At 37.5% G+C, this 25,583-nt stretch overlaps 1 protein-coding gene across 1 annotated transcript in view; it reads left to right on the top strand.

The window, feature by feature from the left end:
* Nucleotides 1-2,284: 2,284 nt before the first annotated feature.
* Nucleotides 2,285-25,583, top strand: part of RFX6 (regulatory factor X6) — a 53,164-nt gene continuing 29,865 nt past the window's right edge. Inside the window, exons 1-6 of the mRNA XM_027551135.1 lie at nucleotides 2,285-2,552; nucleotides 2,815-2,971; nucleotides 5,681-5,804; nucleotides 7,535-7,596; nucleotides 21,133-21,210; nucleotides 22,278-22,305. Of these exons, the coding sequence (XP_027406936.1) occupies nucleotides 2,333-2,552; nucleotides 2,815-2,971; nucleotides 5,681-5,804; nucleotides 7,535-7,596; nucleotides 21,133-21,210; nucleotides 22,278-22,305 (669 nt within the window). The 5' untranslated portion in view covers nucleotides 2,285-2,332. The remainder of the gene's footprint in view (nucleotides 2,553-2,814; nucleotides 2,972-5,680; nucleotides 5,805-7,534; nucleotides 7,597-21,132; nucleotides 21,211-22,277; nucleotides 22,306-25,583) is intronic.

Below are 25,583 nucleotides of genomic sequence, written 5' to 3'. Positions count from 1 at the left end.
TCTGGGAAGAGAATCTATGGCTTATGCAAGTTTCTTAAAGGAATATAAGAAACAAAATGTTTAGAAGCATTATTTTAAAAGATCATTTTCTATATTTACCTATTTTCCTGCCTAGGATTTTTTTTTTTACTTGCTTATCAGTCTTATGTCTCTAAATCATTGTTCTTAGGAGCTCAAATTATAATAATCACAAATGGCAATTTAGGATGATAAAGCTTTTTATTTCCCTTCTCAGAGCACCACTCTTATTGCGTCTGAGAGGGATTGGTATGAACTCTTTTTTAAACATTTGATATAATTCAGCATTCAAGTCCTCTTGTCTTAGGCTTTTATTGTTGGAAATGTTTTTATTACTGATTCAATTTCTTTACTTATGGTAAGTCTTTCAGGTTTTTATTTCTGACCAGTAGCACACAGAACTTACATATTATTTTGTTAGGGGGAAAGAGTTTACTTAAAGCAAAAATTCACTTGGGGCCTTAAATGGTTTGTGTTTCGCTGATCAATTCAACTGGATAATTGCCAGATATTCACTTAGTGTCCGTATGACATACACACACACATACAACCTGGCCATCAAGTGATATTTTTAAAAAGCTATTTTTAAATCCTAGTAATTTTCCTTGAATGTTTTTCTTCTGATTATGTGATACAAGTGGACAGAGTCTTTCTGTGTACACTTAACCACTAGGACTTCTTTATAGAGTGAGTCTGAGGGTGTTTCTGTAAAGAAGGGACATGCTAAACTTTAGCATTGTAGGGCTGAGCCCCATGGACTGAGAAAACTCTGAGGCTTTGCAGAGAGGGGGTACTGGGTAGAGGAGACTGATACTGAAGGTTGTAGGGAGTGATGGTGGTATAGACTTAAAGCTTTGGGTACCTGGATAGATGGATTGCCCCAACCTAGATCCAGGCTCTGGAGGTACCAGAAGAAAATCTCTGACAGAGAAGTGGTGACTTTCCCATAAGTTATGCTGAAAAATGGGTAAGGGTCAAATACACTCATAATCTTAGCCACTTTGACAAAGTAATACTCTTAGATTGTTTTACTCCTGCCTATAATCCACCCTTCAGCCATCCACCACTTTGGGTCCCATTTTGCTTTTTCCATGTTATATTTGGATATAATATAGTTCAATATTGTTAAATTTCAGGAGTGATCTATCTTACTAATGTTCTAAATGAGGATGGCAGGCTGCAGGTTGTGGTGAAAAAGTGTGAATGAAAGCAAGATATTTGCTCTCTCTGGAGAGCACCAAACATATAGATAGTAAGCACAGGGCAATATCTGTCAAAAGAACAGAAGATGGAAGGAAGGAAGGATTCTGTGTCAATGGGGCAACACATAGCCCAAGTCTACTGATTTCTTCTTAAAGAGAGAACAAGATATTTTCCCCCATACACGACTATCTCGGCATTTTAGATTGGAAATGAAATGTGGCAATCTCATTTTTTCATTTCCGCAATGGTCCATTGCACTACCACCAGGTACGAGGGGTGAGGAATCGTCAGGGACGCGTTTAAATTACAAAATATGTAGAGACTGGATGCATCTTTTCCTCTAAGCTCAGAGCCAGATCCCCAGAGCGCAGAGAGGCAGGCATTCTGCGCTGGGGAGCAAGGCAGTCTCGCCACTTGTGGGCCGAGATGGCGTCTGTCCCGGTCACTGAGAAGACCCCTCACCACCCCCCGCCCCCCACAGCCCAGGATTACTCTGGGAATAAATCAACCCAGGCCATGTTATGCAAAGACTGAGCGGTGCTCTGAGGTCCCCGTCTTCCGGCCTGGGCGTGCAGATTCAGGGCTGTCCCCTGAAGCATCCTTGATGTCATCTGAGAATAGAGGTGGGGAGAGTTGCTTCTCCCCTCCCTCGGCATCCTCCCCGCCACCCCCTGCACCCCCGCCACCCCGAGATGACAGTGTCGCTTTCTTGGTTCTTTGGAGAGCTTTGGGTGTGAAAAGTGTCCTCAGTCACAGCTCAAGATGGGAGAAGAGGAAACAGAGGGAAGGAGATGTGGGGAAAGGGACTTCATTGCTCAGGCCTGACTCGCGCAGGTGAGGAAGTGAGTTCTGAGCAGAGCATCTGTCAGGATGGCAGACAGGTGGAGACAGGCAGTCCCGCCTCGGCCCACCCGGTTCCCTGGGCGGTCAGAGCTGCACCTGGGCCGGGCCTTCCTTCTCCGCGACGCCCGGGGGATCCCGAGCCGCGGCCTCCGTCTCCGCCCCAGCGGCCCCGGGTCCGCAGCCCCGCCCCGCCCCGCCCCGCCCCGGCCTCCCGGCTCCGCTGGGCGCCGGTCGACCGCCGGGCGCCCAAGTCTCGGCGGCCAGGAGGATGGCCAAGCTCCCGGAGCTGGAAGACGCCTTCCTGCAGGCGCAGGCTTCTCCCCCGGTTTCTCCCGAAGTCCAGGAGTGTTGTGTGCAGCTCCTGGGCAAGGGTTTGCTCGTTTACCCCGAAGAACGGGTGTACCTGGCGGCCGAAGCGCAGCCGGGGCGCGCGCTGGGCAGCGGGGAGAAAGCGGACGACCCGGAGCTGCCCGGGGGAGTTAAATCCGGTGAGTGCTCTGCCCTCCCGGGACGTGACTGGGACTCGGATGTAGTTTTAAAAGGGCCTCCAATAATAAAGATAAACACATCGCAAACGTACATGTGTTTCCCCTAGGAAAATGCTGGTCGAATAGAAATTAAGTCAAAGGGATTTTGTATAACTCCTCCGAACCCCCATAGGCCACCCCGTTTGACCCCAAGATACATTTAGAGCTAATTAATTGATTTTATATTCTGTTTTCCTTTATCATCTTTTCAACTGGCAATCAGAAATGCATTTAAGCAATGGTAACTTTTCCTCCGAAGAAGAGGATGCGGATAATCCAGACAGCAAAACTAAAGCAACCGATCCACACCTCTCACAGAAGAAAACCATCACGCAGATTATGAAGGATAAAAAGAAGCAGACCCAGCTCACCCTGCAGTGGTAAGGCTCCCTCAAGGGTACCTATAACACCTGTTGAATTTTTAAAGTCAGTATATTCAGATTCTTTGCTTTTCTCCACTTGGTTTTCAAACTTTCTTGGAGGAGTTTAAAAGACCAATTAGAAATTCATCCAAAAATTGTTTTCACTGAATGTTTCGTATAGAGACATATCCTGGTACGGGTGAAAAATGATCTGCAATGCAAATAAAAATCATCACTTTGTTCACTATTGGCTAACTTCTTTGTAATTTCTTTGTTGTAGTTTCATTATTGTAATTTCTTTGAATGTAAGCAATAATGAATTTTTAATAACTTATTTGTTCAACATGCAATCAACTCATAAACTTTTATGTTTATAAAACATGAATCTTAAAAATAACTTAAAAAGAGGAAGGATCTTAACATTACCTTTTACTATAGAGCGCAAATTCAAAATTGTGTATCAATTGTGTATCAGTTCAGCCATATGATGAAATATGTTTGAACTAGAAGACATAGATCAATCAGTTAAAATGGTGCTATTAACTTAAATAAATATTCAACTATTTTAAAAGTAGCTTTTATATATGATTTATTACAGTGAATATCACTAATTAGATTTTGTGGAAAATCTTCTAAAACCAAGAGTTTATCAATAGGCTCTCTAAGGTCCTACAGAACCTTTTATAATATTGTTTCAAAAGGAGGAGGAATCTAAAGTAGAAACATAATATTAAACTTCCCTATGTAGGGTAAAGAAATTTCCTCCCAAATTCCAAATAGGATGCAAATAAGTTAAAATGTCTATTTGCTGATAAGTTACACAATCTGTTTATATGTAAAATGTGATCTAAATCTTAGAAAAATACAATAGAAAAATCAGTATCTTAATAAAAACTAGTACATTTTATTTCATTTAAACATTGAATTATAATTTGCATATACTAAATGTTTGTGATTGTGTCCTTAATTCTTCCAAACATTTGAAGTACAACCTTAATATCCTTCTAAAATTATGGCTAATCTATCGAAGTTGATGTCTCATTTATTAGTTAAGAATATACTAGAGCAATAAATAATTGAGCTAACTATCTTAAATATTTAGGAAACAGCTATTTTCTTTAGGTTAATTGGGGCAAAAAGGTTTTGACTTCAGATATATTATGAAGGTTTTTTGAATGATCACTTCCATTCAATTTGAGTGAATGGAAACAAATTTGGGTTTTTATTTTATAAATATAAATACATTACAATTAAAGAAAAAAGTCATATCCAAAATTAAGATTGTATTTATGTCTAGGATTAGTCAGTATTTTGAAGACAAAAACAATGCCAACACCGGGTGAAAAAGTGGACATTATATGTGTCATTTAAATATAGTTTAAATAGTTGAGTATTTCTCAGTAATTTTCATATGTTTTGAGGCTATAAAATGTCATCATTTTTGTTTGAACTTTCCACACTCTCACCCCCTCCCAAAGAGATATATAGTTTTTAAAAAACCTAGTGGAGTTATTCACCTTTTGATAATTTTCCCTTACGATTACAGATTATAGTGGGGATGTTAAAAATTAGAATTAAAAATTAAAGTGAAAAAATCTGCCTGAGTAGCTTCAATTTTCACTCTTAGCTAGGTGTTTGGTTTTATGTATGCAGATTTTACTTGGATTTCCATCTTTCTGTGACAAAGGATAAAAGGAACCAAATCCCAGGAAACACATCTTGTAGCTTTCATCTCACGCACCTTGGGAACATGTTAAATCAGAGATCTTGAAGAGTTTCACTCAGTTTTAACCTAAATGTATATTCTATATTGCATTGCTCTTGTATAGTAGTAATTATGATTTTACTGTACATAAAAAGAATGTAAGTAAATTTTAGCCATTATTATCTACTGAAAGGGTAGAAGAATTGAGAGTAGAATCCACAAGTTCTGATTTCTTGATGGCTGTTCAGGTATTTGTAACACTTAAATATATGTTATTACATTTATATAAATTGTGTGCAGTTGCAATTGCTGGTATCCAAATTAAGTGGAATTATTTATAAATTTTCAAAGATTATATGATTATGTTTATAATATAGAACTGAATTTAGTGTCATGTTTGGTGGCATCTATAGAGAATAACATTATGTTTTGTGAGTACAGGATCTTTTAGGTAATTATAAGTACTGATTACAGCAAAAAAGGGTAGATAGAAATAAATCGGTACTATTTCAAACTTAAAGTTAATGTATTCTTATGTATTTTGCAAATAAATGTGTCACCATACTTCCCCAACTATTCAATGTTCAGAGCCAGTTTGTGAGTGAGTAAGAGATTGTAGGCATTCGCCAACCTGAAGCCTCTCAAGAATGTTATTTTAAAAATCCATCACCTTCAATTTCACTATTCATATTTGGTTATCACAGAGCAAAGCCTGATGAACAGTGAAGATTTACTCAGAAGTAAGGCTTATTTGGGCACGTGGACCAGGCAGAAGTGATTTTGTCTTAGCCATGGGTGTTTTAACTGCACTAACAGGTGTTCATTGAGGTTCTTGTTCTTCTAACTTTAATCCTTGTGATTATATTTTCAATATTATCCAGAATAAAAGAAGTCTACTTATGTCTGCTCATGAACACATTTATATAGAGTCTGTGTTCAAAAGGAGCATTAAAACAATGTGAGGGGGAAGGAAAGAAGAAATAAAGAAAAGGTTTGAACTAATTCTTTGCCCTTTTTCTTAGGCTTGAAGAGAATTACATTGTATGTGAAGGAGTTTGCTTACCACGGTGCATCCTTTATGCACACTATTTAGATTTCTGCAGGAAAGAGAAATTAGAGCCAGCCTGCGCGGCCACCTTTGGAAAGGTAAATAACACATTTTGACTATACTGCCTTACAACTAAAGTCATATGAGGCAGACAGTATGGAAACAAACTTAACTGTTCAAGTTTTCTTACAGAATATTAAGAAATCTGTTTGTAAATGAAATCTCTTAAGGACTGCATTTGAAACTACTCTATGTTTAATGTAGATTTTACCTACTATGTGTTTTACCTTGAACTGTAATTCTATATGTTTTAAATATTAGAACCCTGGCTACCAGATTTAATGTGACCTTAAAAGAAGCTTCAGATAAGTTCCATTCCCTTCAAAGAGGGATACATTAAAAAGAATGATATGGCCTGTACTGAGAAGCAAAATTAAGTGGAAATGACAAGTATCTTGTTAATATAATTGGTGATTGCATTTATTCTATCTCATAAACAGTTCTCTTAATTCTCCATTTGCTCTTATGTATATTTATACCCCAAACTCCCGAGATGTTGTGACAGGATTGGTTAAATTTCTCTCCTTTAAAAACATTCCTTTTTACTGAACCTGTGTGGTTAGGATGGGAATCGCTATAACTGATTGCTACTGTATTTACATACATGGGACTCATTTTAGGAATTTGGAAACAGTATCTATCTCTTGAGAAAGTCTTGTTTTTTGAGATTCTTGTCCTGCTCTATTGTCTTAAAAAATCTCAGATATCCCAGAAAAATTGGAACTTTAGATCTCAACTATTACATCTCTTATCAACTGAAATCCAAATTCTAACCTGTAGAGGGACTCATTGTATTAGAAAATAATGATGACTATCGTCTGGCTTCTCAGTTTTTTTTTTTAATAAAATAATTTATGAATTTATTTTGAAAACTTATCTGTTTACAGCACACAGTATGATAAGGGCATGGTAATCCAGTGATTTTGGTTCCAGCCTAGGCTCTAATTTGTTGGGAGACCTGAAAAGCACTTAACCTCCTGAAAACTCAGTTCACTCATTCTATAAAATGAGGAGGTTGCATAAGACGACTTCTAATATCCATTTTAGCTGTAATATTTTACTAGGCCTCCTTATGATAGTAATTCTTAACTGTTTGGGGCGCCATGAAACACTGAAGATATGATAAGAACTACAGAACCAGTCCTCAAGAAATTGATGCACATTAAAGCATAAAGTCTGCCATGGAGTCTTTAGAAGATCATGTCTAGATCTCCTAAGATTCAGGTTAAAAGTGCTGTTTTATGCAGAAGAGATTTTTGTTCATGACTCAAGCACTAATTTTTAGTCAGTTTAGAGAAAAAGAATTTAAAACACTGAAATTTGAAACCAAAGAAAAGAAAAAATTTAAAACACTGCTGTGGAGATCTGGTAAGACAAAGAAAATTTCCATGTCCTTTCAGAGCTGGAGATAGATATTTAATTTGGGTGAATCTCTGCAAAGAATTACTATAAAGAAACTCAAAATTTCCCACAAAGTATATAAATAAAGTAATAATTGTTCTAGTAATAATATCAAGCAAGAGCACATATTGGTATAATCTGCTTTGGAAATTGAGAAAAGGGCAATGGAACAATATCATCAAAAAAAAAATACCTCTCTCCCTGTGCAGATGTGTCATTATGTATCAATATGTGTATGACATTATTTTTTCCAGACTAAATATTTACTCAAAGCTCAACATTTGTTTTCTAGAATTAATTGATCATGGGAGGCTTGCAATAGAACCCCACACCTTCTAAAAACTAAAGTAATTGACTTTCTTTTCAGACAATTCGTCAAAAATTTCCCCTCTTGACGACTCGGCGGCTCGGAACAAGAGGCCATTCAAAGTAAGGCACATGAATAAGCGCATTTCAGATCTGTACACATGGTACCTTATACATGAGGACTAACACAGTGTGAAACAAGGATTGTCTTTATCGGTGAATAGAACTAGGTATTCTCTTCTTGATAAAGCAGAGAACTGCTTTACTAACTATTAAGACCTAAAAAGAAAAAAATAAATGGATTTTAGAATAATGTTTAAAAAGCTAAATTTACACAGAAAAATCATTTTTTTCTGGTGAAATAATCTTTATTTTATTTTACATTATTATTTAATTTTGGCTGTACAGGATCTTTGTTGCTCTCGGGCTTTTCTCTAGCGAGTGGGGGCTACTCTGCAGCTGTGGTGCACAGGCTTCTCATTGCGGTGGGCTCACTTGTTGCAGAACACAGACTCGAGGGTGCATGGGCTTCAGTAGCTGTGGTTCCTGGGCTCTAAAGCACAGACTCAATAGGTGTAGTGCACAGGCTGTTGCTCCATGTCATGTGGGATCTTCTCAGACCAGGAATCGAACTTGTGTCTCCTGCATGGGCAGGCGGACTCTATACCACTGAGCCACCAGGGAAGTCCTCTGGTGGAATAATCTAAATGAATCATTTTTACAACCTTAAAGCCATGGCTGAAGGTACCAGCATCATGAAAAGGAAATGCAAATGGATGCCTAAGTGACTGGGTGGAATCCACACACTTCCAAAGAGCAGGAAGGGGAGGGAGGGATTGAACATGGTCCAGGTTCTTCCTCTGTTTTTTTTTTCCCAGATAATAATTTATTTATATCGCCCTGTTTTCCATTCAAGACAAATGACAGGCACAAATGACTCAATGGAAATATAAATATAAAATGAACAGTCACGTTTTCTCTCTGTTGATAACGTTAGCTTTTGCTTATCTCCTGTGACAATCTCTGCAGAACCTTCAGCTACAGGTTCCTGTTCATCCATTATTTCTTTTGTCCACCATTTTTTTTTAGTTTTTCCTTTCCTAATGTCTACAAACATATTCAGATCTCTTCTGTGTTGATAAAAATAAAATTATCTCAAACCTGCTATACTCTTCAATATTGCTGTTATTTTTCTTCTCTTTGCTATTTCTTGAGAGTAGCTATCTGTTCACTTACCTTACCACTGATCACATACCTCTGTCTCGTCCATTTCTTTACCTGGACAAAAACTCAATGGCTCGTTTTTACTGTTGCTGATCTTCCTAGGCACCTGTCTAGAGTTTGAATCCACTGATAATGTCCTCTTAAAATAAATAAATGCATAAAGCTTCCTCTATGGCCTTTCTGTCACACCACTATCAAGTCTTTTTCCCTCTTCTGCCGTTTATTTTCCAGTTTATCCAGTGTCTCTTTCTGCCCTAACATCTAGTCCAGCGTAGTCCAAAAAAATCCAAAATTTTCTAGAAGCCACGTTAAAAAAGTAAGATGAGACAGATGAGATTGATTTTAATATTTTTTTAAGCCAACATATCCAAAACATGATAATTTGACCATATAAAAAATAAAATTATTGATGAGATATTTTACATTCTTTCTTTTCTACCAGTGTTTGAGATCCCATGTGTATTTTATAGCTACACTACATAGCAATTCAGACTAGTCACATTTCAGATGGCTCAGTAATAGACATGTGATCTGTGGCTATTCTCTTGGCTAGCTCAGCCTTAGTCATTTGCCGAAAAAATAGATACTATTTTATTATGAATTCTCTTGAATCTGTGTCTCTCTCCATTCATACTTTCAAAACCTGACCTTGACCCTGTCTTTCTAGTCTGTTCAGTACAGTTCTCATCTTGACCTTGTGAAGTTCAGATTCAATCTTTTCTCTGTCATCCTCAGACACTTTCACCTGCTCTTGACAAACTTTTCTAACTTCGACATTAAAGGCCCATTACGATTTAGTGCCAAACCATTTTCTTACCTTATTATCTGCTCCTCACTTTTCAGCATGCAGCCTGTGCTCTCACCAGTTTATTGATCACTTAGTTCCCTTTGCTTCCCTCTCAACTGCCACTGTTTTGTTCTTACTGTCTTCCTCCATGGAAGATCTCCTTTTCCCTAGAAGGGAACGGAACCCCTATCCGTTTAAAAGAATGTCTCCTGAACTTCCTCTTCTTTTGAATCTTTTCTTTGCCTCTTGACATTTTGTAGGCTTTTTCTTTGCACCCTCATGGGAGAAGGCAATGGCACCCCACTCCAGTGCTCTTGCCTGGAAAATCCCATGGATGGAGGAGCCTGGTGGGCTGCAGCCCATGAAGTCGCTAAGAGTCGGACATGACTGAGTGACTTGACTTTCACTTTTCACTTTCATGCATTGGAGAAGGAAATGGCAACCCACTCCAGTATTCTTGCCTGGAGAATCCCAGGGACAGGGGAGCCTGGTGGGCTGCCGTCTATGGGGTTGCACAGAGTCGGATACGACTGAAGTGATTTAGCAGCAGCAGCAGCAGTTTTTGATACCTATCCTAGTGGGAAATTAACTTATCTCCTCCTCTCAAAAGATAGTGTTTTGAAGATAGAGACTTTGTCTCACCCATTCTTGTATTCTTCCTGTGGTCTGCTATGTAATAGATTGGACTCCCCTGGTGAAAGTGAAAGTTGCTCAGTCATGTCCGACTCTTTGCAACCCCATGGACTGTTCAGTCCATGGAATTCTCCAGGCCAGAATACTGGAATTGGTAGTATTCTCCTTCTTCAGGGGATCTTCAAGCCTGGGATTGAACCCAGATCTTCCGCATTGTAGGTGGATTCCTTACCAGCTGAGCCACAAGAGAAGCCCAGGATTCCTTGCTGGATCAGTGGTAAGGAATCCACTGGCCAATGCAGGAGATGTGGGTTTGATCCCTGGGTTGGGTAGACCCCTCAGAGAAGGAAATAGTGACCCACTTGAGTATACTTTCCTGGGAAATCCCATGGACAGAGGAGTCTGGTGGGCTACAGTTGAAGGGGTAGCAGAAGAGTCGGACACAACTTAGCAACAAAACAAAAACAATATAATAGATTATCAATTAATATCTATTTCACTGATTCCTGTTAATGTTAATAGTATTGTGACCTGAGAAATGAAATGCCAGATTGAAAAAGACAAAGTTGGCTCATTCCTTCTAACCAAATCAGCTTTTTTTCAAAGTTGAATCAGTTTAACTGGCTAATTTCTACTGAATTTGATTCCTGCTGAACTGTGTAGGGAGATAAAAGATTAAATAGTGTTTGAGGTAAATAGACAGTGGAAAAAGAGGCTAAGCAATGCAGAGAAATCCTCTTCACGGGGTCTACAAGAGGACAAGCAGGCAGGCTGCAGAGAAAGTCAATTAATCCTAGAAGGAGCCTTTAGGATTAGGAATGAATCATTAACCTTGTCCATTGTGACAGTGAGGCTCCCGTGTGTAGGTTTATGTTGTAAAACAATATGTAGTGACTTCAGGGAGTTTGTTTGGTATCTAACAGCTGATGCCCAAGAGCATAGCATTAACAATTTGAATTTGTTCCTACTTTGCTGATATGCCATTTGCTTTTTATAAATTGCATATTATACTTTTGGTACTTGATATCATGGGGACATTTTTTTCTTTGTATCAGCTAAGTATGTTGAAAGATATGGCAAGCTGTAGAGTTTGTGTATTTTGTCATTGTTCATATTTTGATGTAATTATTCTTAGTGAGATGATTTTCCTGACTTTTTCATTTCCAAGAAATACTCTTAGACTTTTTTTTAATCTTAGAAGATAATATATCAAGAGGTAGAGTCACCTAGTGGTCAGGATTATGAGGTTTAAAGTTGAACAAATCTGAGCTTTAATCCCATATTCCCATATATAACTGGGTGAGTTGTTCAGCTTTTTATCAAGAAATTGGCTATGCCATTAGCTATTGGATTTGGTATGAGAATTAAATGAAAAAAGTATAGAAATGAATGGAGACATGAATATGCTTTCAACCTCACTATCCTTAATAGTAAAGAATTATTATTAATAGTAATATGAAATTAATAATATATTATTCACAGTGCATCCAAAAATCAGCAATGCAACTAAAAGTTATTACTTATCGAGCACTACACACACATGCACACATACACACTCACTCTCTAATCTTTACGATGACAATACAAGATTGGAATTACTGTGTTTTGCAAAGGAGGAAACTGCAGTTCAAAGATCACTGACTTGCCCAAGGCCATGTAGGTACTATAACATAAAAATGTTGGCATTTAAATCAAGGTTTATTTGGCTCTAAAGTTTGTGCTTTAACAACTGATAAAATTTCTTCTCTCCAATATGTCATATCAAAAAGTTGTATAATTGAACTTTTGAGATTTTGAGGTATACATTTTATTTATTTTTTCTGATATAGCAGTTGTAAATGTTCATTAATATATTAGACTCTTCTTCAAAGAGCTAACAACATTTCTCAAGCATCAAAATAAGGCATTTAAAATTATTTTATATTTATTTAGACATATTTTTGTTTTCTATAAAAGCAAATTTGTAGCACAAACAGTTTTACATTCTGCTTTGAATTTTTGTCCAAAATTTCTCTATGTTGGCATATTATCTTTATAATCATCGTTTCTACTGGCTGTTTAATATTTCAAAAATTTGCCTTTTATGAAAAAATATTTTTATGTGTTTGGAAATGTGAAAAATTGATGAAACAAATATAAATGAAGAAGTAAGCATGTTTTGGAGAAACAAGATTTATAATTTCTCCCAATTTTACTAGTAATTTTGGAAAACTTTTTGTTGTCATTTTTATAATAGTGCCCAGAATGTATAATCATTAAATATCTATTAAATTATTTCTAACATATGAATAAATTTAGTATTAATTTATTTATAAGTAAATAAATAATAAACACAGTCCTCCGTCCTTCCATTCACTCTCACCATCTCCTTCCTGCCAAGGAAACTAACAATCCCAATGGCAGTTTCTGCATGTTCTCAATACCAGTATAAAAACTGACTTTGCTTTTGAGGTTTTTTTCTCTCTTCTCTTTGATTCACCACCAATGTCAATAATATACTTTGATTTTCTTTCCTGTGCAAAATTTTTAAATTTAGATTTTGAATAAATAGAAATGGATCAAAATTCTATAGGTACAAAGAATGTTTAATGAAAAGTAATTTCTGCCTATTTTATATCATGAAAGTATTATTTTGAATATAGTATATTATGGATTTTTATTGATTACAAAGCATGGTGCTAAAGAGTTTTAGACAATAGTAAAATAGGGTACATACTGTCAAAAAACTTTCACTATTAATATTCATGTATTCAGTAAACATTTTACTGTGTGTCCTGGTGCTGACTAAGCCCTAGAGATACAATGATTAGCAAAAGAGTCTGTGTCCCACCCTTGCTCAAAACCGCTCAGCAGGATAAGGGAAAAGACAGGGGAGCCCACTGAGCAGATTTCATGAGACTTCATGCACACAGTAAACTGTTTGATTTGAAGTTACATTTTAATTTCTTGTAGACTTTGATCAGTCAAATCTTGGTTTTCAGACATGACAGATAAAAGCTATTATCTTATTTATTAGTAGTGATTTAGTGGGTTAATAAAACTGATATGGCAGCTGCTCTTATCATAGTAAGTTATTGCAAGGCCCTGAACAGCTTAATCCCATCATTTCCTTATCAGTTATCATTTGTCTAATGTAAACTAACATCAGGGCTACTAGCTCAGTGGGAACATATGTTTCAGGAATTCTATATAATGACAAAATGGAAAAGAAGACTTATAGGTGTAGGTATAAACTGATCATCAAATGAAGGAAAGTATTGGACACAAAGTAAATATTTTAGTACTAAAAACAGGAGCAATAATTTCATTTGTCCTATTAAAATATAACGCACTCACTTTAAAATGTGGACATAAAAATTAATGAATAATTTTTCATCATTCCTAAAATGTAAATGATGTCTGTCACCTAATACAAGGCAAAGGACAGTTGATGCTAATGAATGAACCCAATTTTGTTAATCACAAGGACTACTTGTATTATGCAAATGTTTTATTAGCTAAATTAGGTAATCATACCCAGGATTCTTAAGCAGTCATCATATATCTTTTAGGATAAAAATGGATAAAAATCATATAGGGAGAAAGAACTGTGAAATATTTGGAAATAGAGTAACCTACAGGATAGGCATTGTCTATTGGTATATAAGTTAAAAAAACTATTTATCCCATAGTGAGGCAAACCTCACTTTTTTATTCAACATTTACCTGTATGTATTCTGATTATGTTAGAATATTTCTGGCAAATATTTCCTAGCAAGATTTATTTTAGGGTAATATTTTAACAACAAATAATGATATAAAATGTTGCAAGTGAGATGAAAAAATTCACATATGTTTTGTTTGAAATTACTCTCCCTTGTTTATGAGTTTTATCTTCAGCTGTTAGGAAGACAGAGAGCTGCTCAATTATCTCTCTCAAAGACACTAAATCATCACTCAGATGATAATATGTTCCTAGTTAGACTAAAAGGAAGATTAAAGGGGAAAGATTATTTTACTGGCACTAGAAGAAACTGGATATGAAGTGTGCTAAAGCATTACAATGGTCATTGCAAAATATTGAGATTTATATTTCTAGCAATTTCTAGCCTTTTCACCTCAATACACTGACTGTCATGTCCTTTATATACATTGTTCAGATATACAACTTTTGTTCAACTCCAATATTTTACCAGTAACCTGAAAAGGCACAGTCTTAGAAAGCAGTTATTGAAAACTATTGGCTTTAAGAAAATGTGTGTTTTATCAGTTTCTAGATTTCTAGCAGAACACATTGACTGGTCCAATAAATGAGGATTTTTCTATACATTAATTTCTAAAGGGGAATACAATGAAGGGAAAGATAAAATTCCCTTCCTCTAAATCTTACTGGTCAGTAGGAGAGAGAAGCTGTGTGTGCTCATACCAGTAGTACGAGATACAAAGCTACATGGGATAACTGACCAAGAGTTCGAAGGACAGAGAAATTAATTTTACCTAAGATACCGTGCAAAACTTGCTTGAATCATGGATAACAAGTGAGGACGTGTAGGAAGAAGGCATTCCCAGAGCAGAGCTCAACAAGATAAAAGCACGAAGGGAGGAAAGCACACATTCTTTAAGGAAAGCAAGGAACTCAGAAAGAGAGAAATTGTCTTTATTATTATTCAGTATAAATAGCTACCACCTATTAAGCGACTATTACATGTAAAGAACTTTACGTATACTTCACCTTGAATTTCCACAGCAGCCTGCAAGTAAAGTAATATTTATTTTACTTTACTTTATAGGTAAACTATATATTCAATAAATGTAATAGTTTATTATTATTATTCACAAAAGTGAAAGTGAAGCCTCTCGGTTGTGTCTGACTCTTTACGACCCCATGGACTGTAGCCTACGAGGCTCCTCCATCCATGGGATTCTCCAGGCAAGAATACTAGAGTGGGTTGCCATTTCCTTCTCCAAGAGATCTTCCCGACCCAGGGATTGAACCCGGGTCTCCCTAAATCATTCAGTACTTGTGGTAGAGTTAAAGGAATTAGTCAATTTCCTCACGTCACATTAGACAAGAGATTTTAAAATCTCTATCAAATTTTAAATTGTGCTGTGTTTAAGTGTATGATACTGTATGCATGCCCTTTATTAACAAATTCTTGTTTTTAACATTTTCTTTATGATATATTGTTATTTTTAACTTTTTTCATGTGATGAATTTATTTATTCAACAAATGTTTATTACCTTTATAGGGAGCTTATATTCTAGAGGGTATGTTTGTTTACATATAGAATTTCAAATATGAAACATTCAGACCAATGGTATTGTTCTTAATGATTCAAGTTAGCTATTAATTCTTAATGATTAATGCTGAAGTTGGAGAGGGAATGTGTCTGCTGAGTGCAAGCGTGTTTGAACTATATTTCATCTAAGAATTTCTAATTATAAATTAAATTAAGATGCAGTGTAATTTTGTATCATGAGTATGGAGGGAACATGATCTCACAGAGAGTGCTCTGTGGAGCTTCGGGTTTGAATTTTGTCTTCAAACTCATAACCTTTCACACAACTCATTCAAAAAAATCACATAACCTTTTTGAACTTTGCTTTGAAATGGAAATATTACTTTATCTGCAGGCTGCTGTGGAATTTTGAGGTGAAGTATAGGTAAAATTCTTTACATGTAATAGTTGCTCAATAAGTGGTAACTGTTTATACTCGTATTGACTATCACCTGCTTCAGTTTTAACACATGTTAGTTTGCAATTCTTTCTTTGCATGCTTCCCCCCGCCCCACAAGACTACCCACTCCCCCAGGGCGGAAACCCTCATCAGTATCTTTTTGAATCGTTAGCTCCTAGCACACAGTAAGCCTTGGATACATGTTTGAAAGAGTGTTCACTCTTTCACTAGTTCCTTGTTGGCCAGCATATTTATAAGGTTGTGCTCATGTAACATGCTCAAGTACATCAACATGTCTCAATTATGAGACATTGCTAATGAGAAAAGGGCTGGCTGCTTCTCCCTTCTAGAGTCTTCAGGTGTCAATGTATATCTGGTTGATGGTGTCATTTATATGTGACCTATGAATAAAATACATTACTTAAAAGATTTTTTTTTAGATATAACATCTTGATTCTCATTGTAGGTGGAGGTATTAAATACTTCTATTTTTAAGGATGTGTGTGTGCTTAGTTGCTCAGTTGTGTCCGACTCTTTGCGACCCCATGGACTGTAGTGAGCCAGGCTCCTCTGTCCATGGGGATTCTCCAGGCAAGAATACTGGAGTGAGTTGCCATGCCCTCTTCCAGGAGATCTTCCTGACCCAGGGATCGAACCCAGGTCTCCCGCATTGCAGGTGGATTTTTTACCATCTGAGCAACCAGGGAAACCCATTTTTAAAGGTATTCTGTCTTAATGATGAGAAGGGAGGAAGCAAAATAATAGCTGTTTTATAAAAATAAGGAACAAATGAATTGTGTAATAAAAATATCCTTTCCTTAAAAATATAAAGTAAAAAAAGAATTACAAATCCGTTAGTATTTTGGGGGGTCCTAAAGGATGTTGCAATTTTTACAAAAAGTGATCATCAAGTGATATTTTTAAATGGAAGTAAAGTTTGCCTAAGGGTTTTTCAGTGTGGTCGCTGCTCTGTGACTGGCAGGCAGCTGGGCTCAAGAAGCCATGAACCAGGGTGAAATGCAGAAACATATAGGTTCCTGGTTGATTATCCAGGTCTGGTTTTTAATCATTGTGTTGACAGCTCACACGGTGGTCAGGATACAGTGTGCCAGCTAATATTTGCTGAACTCATGGTTATCCCTTTGATTTGTCTTACAAATGTTGTCTACCACATGTGAAGGCAAGTAGTTTCTTCTCAGTTTACATGGCAAAACATTTCATCATGGTGTAATATTACTTACATGTTGAAAAAAGGATTATAAATGAGAAACAAGAAGATCAAATTATATAAAAGAATGAGTGCTGAGTGCTAAGTTGCTTCCATTATGTCTGATTCTTTGTGACCCTATGGACTGTAGCATCCCAGGTTCCCTGTCCATGGGATTCTCTAAGCAAGACTACTAACTAGAGTGGGTTGCTATGTTCTTCTCCAGGGCATCTTCCCAACCCAGGGACTGAACCCATGTCTCTTAGTCTCCTGCATTGACAGGGGGATTTTTTTTTACCACTAGCACCACCTGGAAGATCAATCAGCTTTAAACCAATGCTTACTATGTATTGCTTCAGACAGTGGCTACAATGATGTTTGTATTAATTCATTTTTAATTGGAGTATAATTGATTTACAATGCTGTGTTAGTGAAGTTATTTGAACTGTGGCATCTATAGAGCAAAGAGCAAGCTTTGCAAAAGATCGTGAAATTGCAGTTTATTTTCACTGTAATAGTTTCTCTTGTTCTCAGGCATCTCTTGCTTTATTTAACCCAATACAAAGTCATTTTCTTTTGGTATCTTAGTTCTAAAACCTAATAAAAGAAAAATAGTTATAATTATTTCAGACTTATGTTCACTAATCCTAATATGCTTGGCTGAATGTCATCTAAATATGTCCATTTGTTATGGTTTTTAGGTATTTACCTTATTATTTTCTATTACTATAGCTGATTTTGGTAATGTCTTTATCTATGATTTAAATAGTTTTCTTCTTTTAGCTTCTAATTAGAGACAAATGAACTCAAAATTTTGGAGTTTGCTTAAGTTTCATATTTCCTTCATTTCTCTCTTTGTCCCAATATACCATAGAGGTGCTTTTCCCTTATCTACCAGAGGGTTATTTTCTTACTGTAAAAATGGAGCTTATTCTCTTTAGGTTAATAGACTGATTTTGTTTTTCTTCCAAAACTGAAGGCTTGAACGCTTATTCCAAGTCTGCTACACTCATAACATATCTTCACTACCTTGATCAAATAGAACAGCTCTTTCTGAAGCATTTCTTATTATAATTATGTATTTTTTTCATATTTAGAAACACTTTCTTTTTCATCTCAAATGGCCCAGCGTCATTAGAGGCATCTTCTCTACCATCATACTGCCCTTGAAACCTAATGGGTGAGAAGCCATCTCTGGGACTCACATTTACAGAGGGCTCTGTTTCTGCCCTCTTTCAGCTGGTCTCCTCAGGAGACAAGGAATTCACAGCCCACATGGATGTGCCCACCTGGAGACCACATGCCCCTTCCAGCCCACATTTTAAGTCCATGGGGCCCAAGAACTCCAAACGGCCTCAGGCCTGCCTCCTGGGCCTATGTAGGCCTCTTCCTTCATCCATCCTCAAGAGACGTAGACCTCCTGGGCTGCTCGGGGGCACCTGTTCAGGTGTGTGTGAGGGTGGAACTTGGATGTGGAGGTTGGAGTGGTCTCGAGCAGCCCCTCACAGTGAACAGAGGAGCAGAGGCTGGGGGAGAAGTGAGGTGGGGATGGCTCTTCTCACACCACCATGTTTCCTCATGGAACTTCAGGAGGCCAGGCATTCTACATTCAGACCTACCTGCCAGATCATTATGGCGGTATGCTGTCACGACAGGACAGGGACATTTTGTTTCACAGTGTGTTCACTCGATTTATCTATTTTAAGTAATTAGGTATAAGGCCTGTGGGCCTCCATTTGTACTCTTGTCCTGAGACTTGAAAACATTTAAGGTTAGAGTTGCTCTGCCAAGTCCCATCTTTATTATTGAGGTCAGCAAAGGGGCCTTGAAGCATAGATCCTCCATTGTCTTCTCCACTTCAAACTCAGATGGCAATGCTAAGAAATGAATTTTTTAAATATGATTACACTGAAGTCTACTGGAAGCCCCCTTATCCTTTTATTTCATTCCTTCCCTAATTTTAGATGAATGCAAATTGAAATGGTAGATAACCAAATATTTGATGGTGCTACATGGTAGGCAGAGAAGGGAAGGGAAAGTGAAGGCAGAAATGAGCAGACTTTGGCCACCCTCACTAAATACCCGCTGTCCGATTGGTGTTTGTGGCCCGTGTGTAGCATTTGTACTTGAGTGTAAAGTAAGTCAGGATTCTGCAGTTGAGGAGAATGGGGTACAACTTGAGATTCCATGGGATGCTACATTTGCCTGTGTCTCCAGTTCCATGGAGAAGGCAATGGCACCCCAGTCCAGTACTCTTGCCTGGAAAATCCCATGGATGGAGGAGCCTGGTGCACTGCAGTCCATGGGGTCGCTAAGAGTCACACACGACTGAGCGACTTCACTTTCACTTTTCACTTTCATGCATTGGAGAAGGAAATGGCAACCCACTCCAGTGTTCTTGCCTGGAGAATCCCAGGGATGGTGGAGCCTGTTGGGCTGCCGTCTATGGGGTCGCACAGAGTCGGACACGACTGAAGCGACTTAGCAGCAGCAGCAGCCGGTTCCATAGAGACACTGATAACAAACTGTTCACACTGTTAATTCCATGTTTCATATTTCCACTGATTCATCACATAGTTGTTTTCTCCCCACTGTTGCACAAAAACTTGAAGTGAAAATGACAGTGAATTGGGCTTTTCACTCCTCCTGAGGAAAATAACTTTTAAAGGGTCATATGCTTTTGTACATATTCTTATACATGACATCATTGTCTTCCCCACACATAAAGTCATATTCTTCTCCATTCAATAAATGTACTACGAAGAGGACCCACTGTTTTCTGTTTCAGTTGACCACATTCAAATTGAACCAAGCAATTTGTAGATCGTTACACTGGATATACTTAGAGCCAGTGTCTACATTTACAAATTTAAGTGCCTACAGTTAAATGCCTGCAATTACATTTTTTTTTCTTTTTATGCCTTTTGAAACCTAATTTTTTAGAGGTTTGAGGGGATTGGCAGTAGATGATTTTCCTTCTTTTTCAAGCTTAGAGCCAGAAATAGGACCATAAGTTGGGTTCAGTTCAGTTCAGTTCAGTTCAGTCACTCAGTCATGTCCGACTCTTTGCAACCCTATGAATCACAGCACGCCAGGCCCCATCACCAACTCCCGGAGTTCACTCAAACTCATGTCCATTGAGTCAGCGATGCCATCCAGCCATCTCATCCTCTGTCGTCCCCTTCTCCTTCTGCCCCCAATCCCTCCCAGCATCAGGGTCCTTTCCAATGAGTCAACTCTTCGCATGAGGTGGCCAAAAGTACTGGAGTTTCAGCTCTCAGCATCAGTCCTTTCAGTGAACACCCAGGACTGATCTCCTTTAGGATGGACTGGTTGGGTCTCCTTGCAGTCCAAGGGACTCTCAAGAGTCCTCTCCAACACCACAGTTCAAAAGCATCAATTCTTCAGCACTCAACTTTCTTCACAGTCCAACTCTCACATCCATACATGACCACTGGAAAAACCATAGCCTTGACTAGACAGATCTTTGTTGGCAAAGTAATGTCTCTGCTTTTCAATATGCTATCTAGGTTGGAAATAACTTTCCTTCCAAGGAGTAAGCGTCTTATAATAATCATGGCTGCAATCACCATCTGCAGTGATTTTGGAGCCCCCCAAAATAAAGTCTGACACTGTTTCCACTGTTTCCCCATCTATTTCTCATGAAGTGATGGGGCCAGATGCCATGATCTTCATTTTCTGAATATTGAGCTTTAAGCCAACTTTTTCACTCTCCTCTTTCACTTTCATCAAGAGGCTTTTTAGTTCCTCTTCACTTTCTGCCATAAGGGTAGTGTCATCTACGTATCTGAGGTTATTGATATTTCTCCCGGCAGTCTTGATTCCAGCTTGTGCTTCTTCCAGCCCAGCATTTCTCATGATGTACTCTGCATAGAAGTTAAATAAGCAGGGTGATGTACTCCTCTTTCTATTTAGAACCAGTCTGTTGTTCCATGTCCAGTTCTAACAGTTGCTTCCTGATAGTTACTGTTAAAGAAGGATTAAACACATTAAGATGTTACTTGAAAAAAGTCGGGAGAGGAAGATGATGATCAAGCGACTGCAGTTCTTATCTGTGATTCACTTCAATTCTACTTTAGTTTTCCACTTCAAAAAACTATATTAACACAGAGCTGGTTCTTGTTCTAGGTATCATTATTATGGGATTGGCATCAAAGAGAGTAGTGCATATTACCACTCCGTTTATTCTGGAAAAGGCCTGACAAGGTAGAGTCCTGCTATCTTCAAGACAAGTTCTCTGAATGTCTTTAAATAATATATATTGAATAAAATGACTTGCTAACTTTGCTTATTGAAATGTTTTCCTTTAAGCATCAGACCTTAATTTTAACTTTGTACGGACACTTACAATGACTGGGCAATTTATATAATTTGCAGTCATTAATGAGAAATTACTGGTGAGCCAGGTGTCCCAGAGAGATGTAAAAGAGAAACCAGGGAAGCAGAATTACTTTTAAATTAATATTTGCTTCTAAGGCTAAATTGATTTTCAAGCTAGATTCAATAAAATAAAGGCAGAAAATGTATTTTTTTCTATGTGATAACCTGCTTTAAAGATGCTTTGGCCAGTATCTTATGAGAATGAAAAGCTTATTCATCTCTAGTCACATATGCTCTGATATACCAGCTTACTTTAGTACGATAAAGCTTCTGACCCCAGCTACTGAGTCTCTGTGAAGGAAAAAATACAAACGAATATAAAGAACATGTTGCTCTAATCTGCCATCAACTCTCAGGAGGATGTTATTGACAAGTAAGGTGGCATTGAATGAAACCAGTGATAATATGCAATTATTATTTTTTAAAAATTAGAACTCTAAACGATTAGATCTGCATCTGAAATTTCTTTATGGTATGATTTACCAAGAACTGCTCTTAACTCTTAAAAGAATGATTTATTTTTAAAAGTAAGATATCTTGTGGAAAAGCAAATAACTTTAGTCACCTAAGTCATACTAAGATGAAACTCAGATACTATAGAGAACATTATGGCAGCTTATTAACCACTGCTTGCTGTGAAGTGAAAATACAGGCTAGAACACACAATGCTTCGTATTATGTGCCTTCCTTGTCTCAATTCTTACCTGACTGCTCAATATCCTTTATTCTGCTTTCCCTTAGAGGCTTGGGTCCCTTTGAAAATCAAACACATTTCTCTAGATTTATTTCACTAGTCGTGGTGTAGTTACTACTTTTGTAGGTCCTCTGCATTTCCTTGATAGCTATAACTGTATATGTATTTTTAATTACTGAAAAATGTTCTTATTTTTAAGGTTTTCTGGAAGCAAGCTGAAGAATGAGGTAAGAATTATTTTCATTTATATTATATATCGCTATAACATGTATTACAAGCTTAACAATAGGGTTATTCATCCTTATTAGCAAATATAGAAATAAATGTTATTTATTAAGAGTCCCTTGAATGGCTGAGCACTTCAGACAGAGTTAAATTAGATTTGGGGCAATTAACGATTCTTTACATGGACCTACTGAACCTCCAATTAACCTAGCAGGGGGAATTTTTCAATTATTCTCACCTAGTATTAGATACTAGAAAGAGTATTTTTTAAAAGACCACCATTGATCCAAAAAATTTTTATTTAAATTTTAAAAAGCCTAAAGCTGAGGATATGGAAAAAACTGGTGTTTGGAGTATATATACCTATTTAGACAAAACCTTTAATAGTTGTCAAGAACCCAAATGTTACGCTGTGATGTTTTACCGTGTATGTGTGTGATGTTGCTTCTCTCTTCTGCACTGGGGGTGATGGCAGGGTGTGGCAGAGGTGGGAGGTAAGGAGAAAGGGCCCACCACACACACAGCACACACTTTCTCACCCAACACACACTTTCTCTGTAGACTCCCCTCCCCCTTCTCACTCCCAACCAAAGAACAGGTCAACAAACTGACTTTATCTAAATGACTTAAACTACCATTAGAGACTGCATGGCTAATTAGGCACATGATCACGTCTTCATTATCCTCAAGTTAACTAATCATTAAAGGAGGTGCCACAGAACCCTGGGCCCATGACAGTGTGTTGTGTGGTCCATCTGGACCTGAGGTAAATTGTAACTCCATTAGTTTGGTGAAATGATGCAAACATATTAAGAAATAATATAAAAACCCCCAATCTTCTGAAATGGCCAATTTCTTCCCACAAGTGCTTTTAATACAGTTAATGGCTAATTACATAATAAAATCCTCCAGATTGCTTTTTTATCAATGAAATAATAGCTCTTTATTAGATAAACAGTTGTGAAAGTGCAAAAATATTGACTTAGAAATACACTTCAGTTGACTGAAGTTTATGTCAATAGGGAGTTTAAATCATTTCTCTCAGGTGTTCCTTCTACTGTTTTGAAGAGCTGGTGGTACCATCAGTCCATTAGCTGGTACAGCATGCAGGTGGCAAGCCTCGCTTTATCAAGTAAAAGAAAAATTTTTCTCATGTCTACTTCTTCCTCCTTAGAAGAGCACAATAAAAACTCGGGTATAGATTTTGTTAATAAAGTAAAAATAAATTTTCAATTATCCTATACAGCCTATTTTTCTAAAGCTACCTGAAGCAATAATAGAGTATAATTATTGTGATTATTATATAAATGAGCACAGTTAAGGGCTGTCTAAAAGCTCGAAAATATTCTTTTTGTTGTTCAGTCACTAAGTCATGTCTGACTTTTTGTGACCCCATGGACTGCAGCGTGCCAGACTTCCCTGTCCCTCACTATCTCCTGGTTGCTCAAACTTATGTTTATTGAGTCAGTGATGTCATCCAACCATCTCATCCTCTGTTGCCCCCTTCTCCTCTTGCCCTCAATCTTTCCCAGCATCAGGGTCTTTTCCAATGAGTCTAAATACTTTAAAAAAATTATGATAAGATATGTGTTTAACAAAGTTGAAATTTTTTAAAATTGTTTTGTATTTGGAGTGACCAACCATCAGTTTGCTTAGGATGTGAGACTTTCAGTGCAAATCTTCATATCCTTCAGGTCATTTAAGCATTAAGAATGGTGAGGTAGGGAAAATAGGTAATAATATTGCCAATTTACAGCTAAGGAAACTGAGATGTATTTGTTTTCTTACAAATTCAAAATAAAATTCTATTTTTTAAACCCATGGTTGAAATGTTAATTAATAGATATGTGGTATTATAGGTATGTGGGAACAAAATTGTGAATGGATAAGTTTGATCCTATATAGTGTAGCAGAAAAATGTACCTTGAGCAAGTAATCATAACTAATCATAAAGAGTGTCTTGAGGGTTAACCTAGTATAAGTGATTAAGGACATTTCCTACAGGAAGTAACATTTAAAGATAGAACTGAGATAAGTAGGATTTTAGAGGAGGAGAAGAGTGGTCCAGACAGATGGAACATAGATTAGGATTTCTCAGCCTTAGTACCACTGACATTTTAGGCCAGATAATTCTGTGTAGTGGGAGATGTCCTGTGCATTTGTAGGATATTTCAACATCACAGAGTCTCTGGTTTCTATCCATCAGATCCAATAGCTCTCCCTCCACCTCACTGTGAAAACCAAAAATGTCTCTGATGTTGTCAAATATTAAAAACCAGCAAACAGGAAGGCAAACAAAAGGAGCATCATGCTATAGATACATGGATAGTCTGGATAAGAAAATATCCAAATAAGGATAAAAGCCCAAAGGATGGAGAGAAATGACTGATTTTAGCCAGGAAGTACTGGAAGAGAAACTAGTAGAAAGAATAGAAAGATGAAGGGCTCAGTTTGGAACTTGCTATATTTTATGTTGTGTCCGACTCTTTGTGACCTCATGGACTGTGGCCTGCCAGGTTCCTCTGTCCATAGAATTCTCCAGGCAAGAATACTGAAGTGGGTAGCCATTCCCTTCTCCAGGGGATCTTCCCGACCCAGGGAATGAACCCAAATCTCTTGCATTGCAAGCAGATTCTTTACTGTCTGAGCCACCAGGGAAGCCACCAAGGAAAAGACCCTGATCCTGAGAAAGATTGAGGTGAGAGGAGGAGAGGGTGACAGAGGATGAGATTGTTGTATAGCATCACCAACTCAACAAACATGAGTTTGAGCCAACTCTGAGAGATAGTGAAGAACAGGGAAGTCTGATTTGCTGCAGTCTGTGGGGTTGCAAAGAGCTGGACATGACATAGTGGCTGAACAACAACACATATTTGATGTGTTTATAAAATATCCAGTGTATACTTGAAGTGAGCAGTTGGATATATATGACTGGATGAGAGGATTTAGGTATTTAGTTTGGTGGTGACTGAAGTCATGGTAAAGGGTAAACATATAAAGGGAGAAAATAAATGAGAAGAAAAAAACATTATGAGAAAAGAGTTGTGAAAAGTGGGAAAGAAGAACAAGAGAGGAGAATCCAGAGAGGGAAGAGAAAGGAGAACATAGTGACACAGAAGCCAGGAGAAAAGAGTGCTTCCAAGGGAAGGGAATGCTTGCTGCTATCAAATGGAGCTAAAGGGCCATCAAGACACGGATTGGAAAAGGTCTATGGAATGAGTTAAGTACAGACAATAACTTCAGGGAGAGCATTTTCAGTGCTAGGGTTTGATTGATTTGT

The sequence above is a fragment of the Bos indicus x Bos taurus genome, chromosome 9 (assembly GCF_003369695.1).
Source record: "Bos indicus x Bos taurus breed Angus x Brahman F1 hybrid chromosome 9, Bos_hybrid_MaternalHap_v2.0, whole genome shotgun sequence".
NCBI classification, from domain to species: Eukaryota; Metazoa; Chordata; class Mammalia; order Artiodactyla; family Bovidae; genus Bos; species Bos indicus x Bos taurus.
Note: the sequence above shows the minus strand (reverse complement) of the source record. Positions and strands in the feature narration are given on the sequence as shown.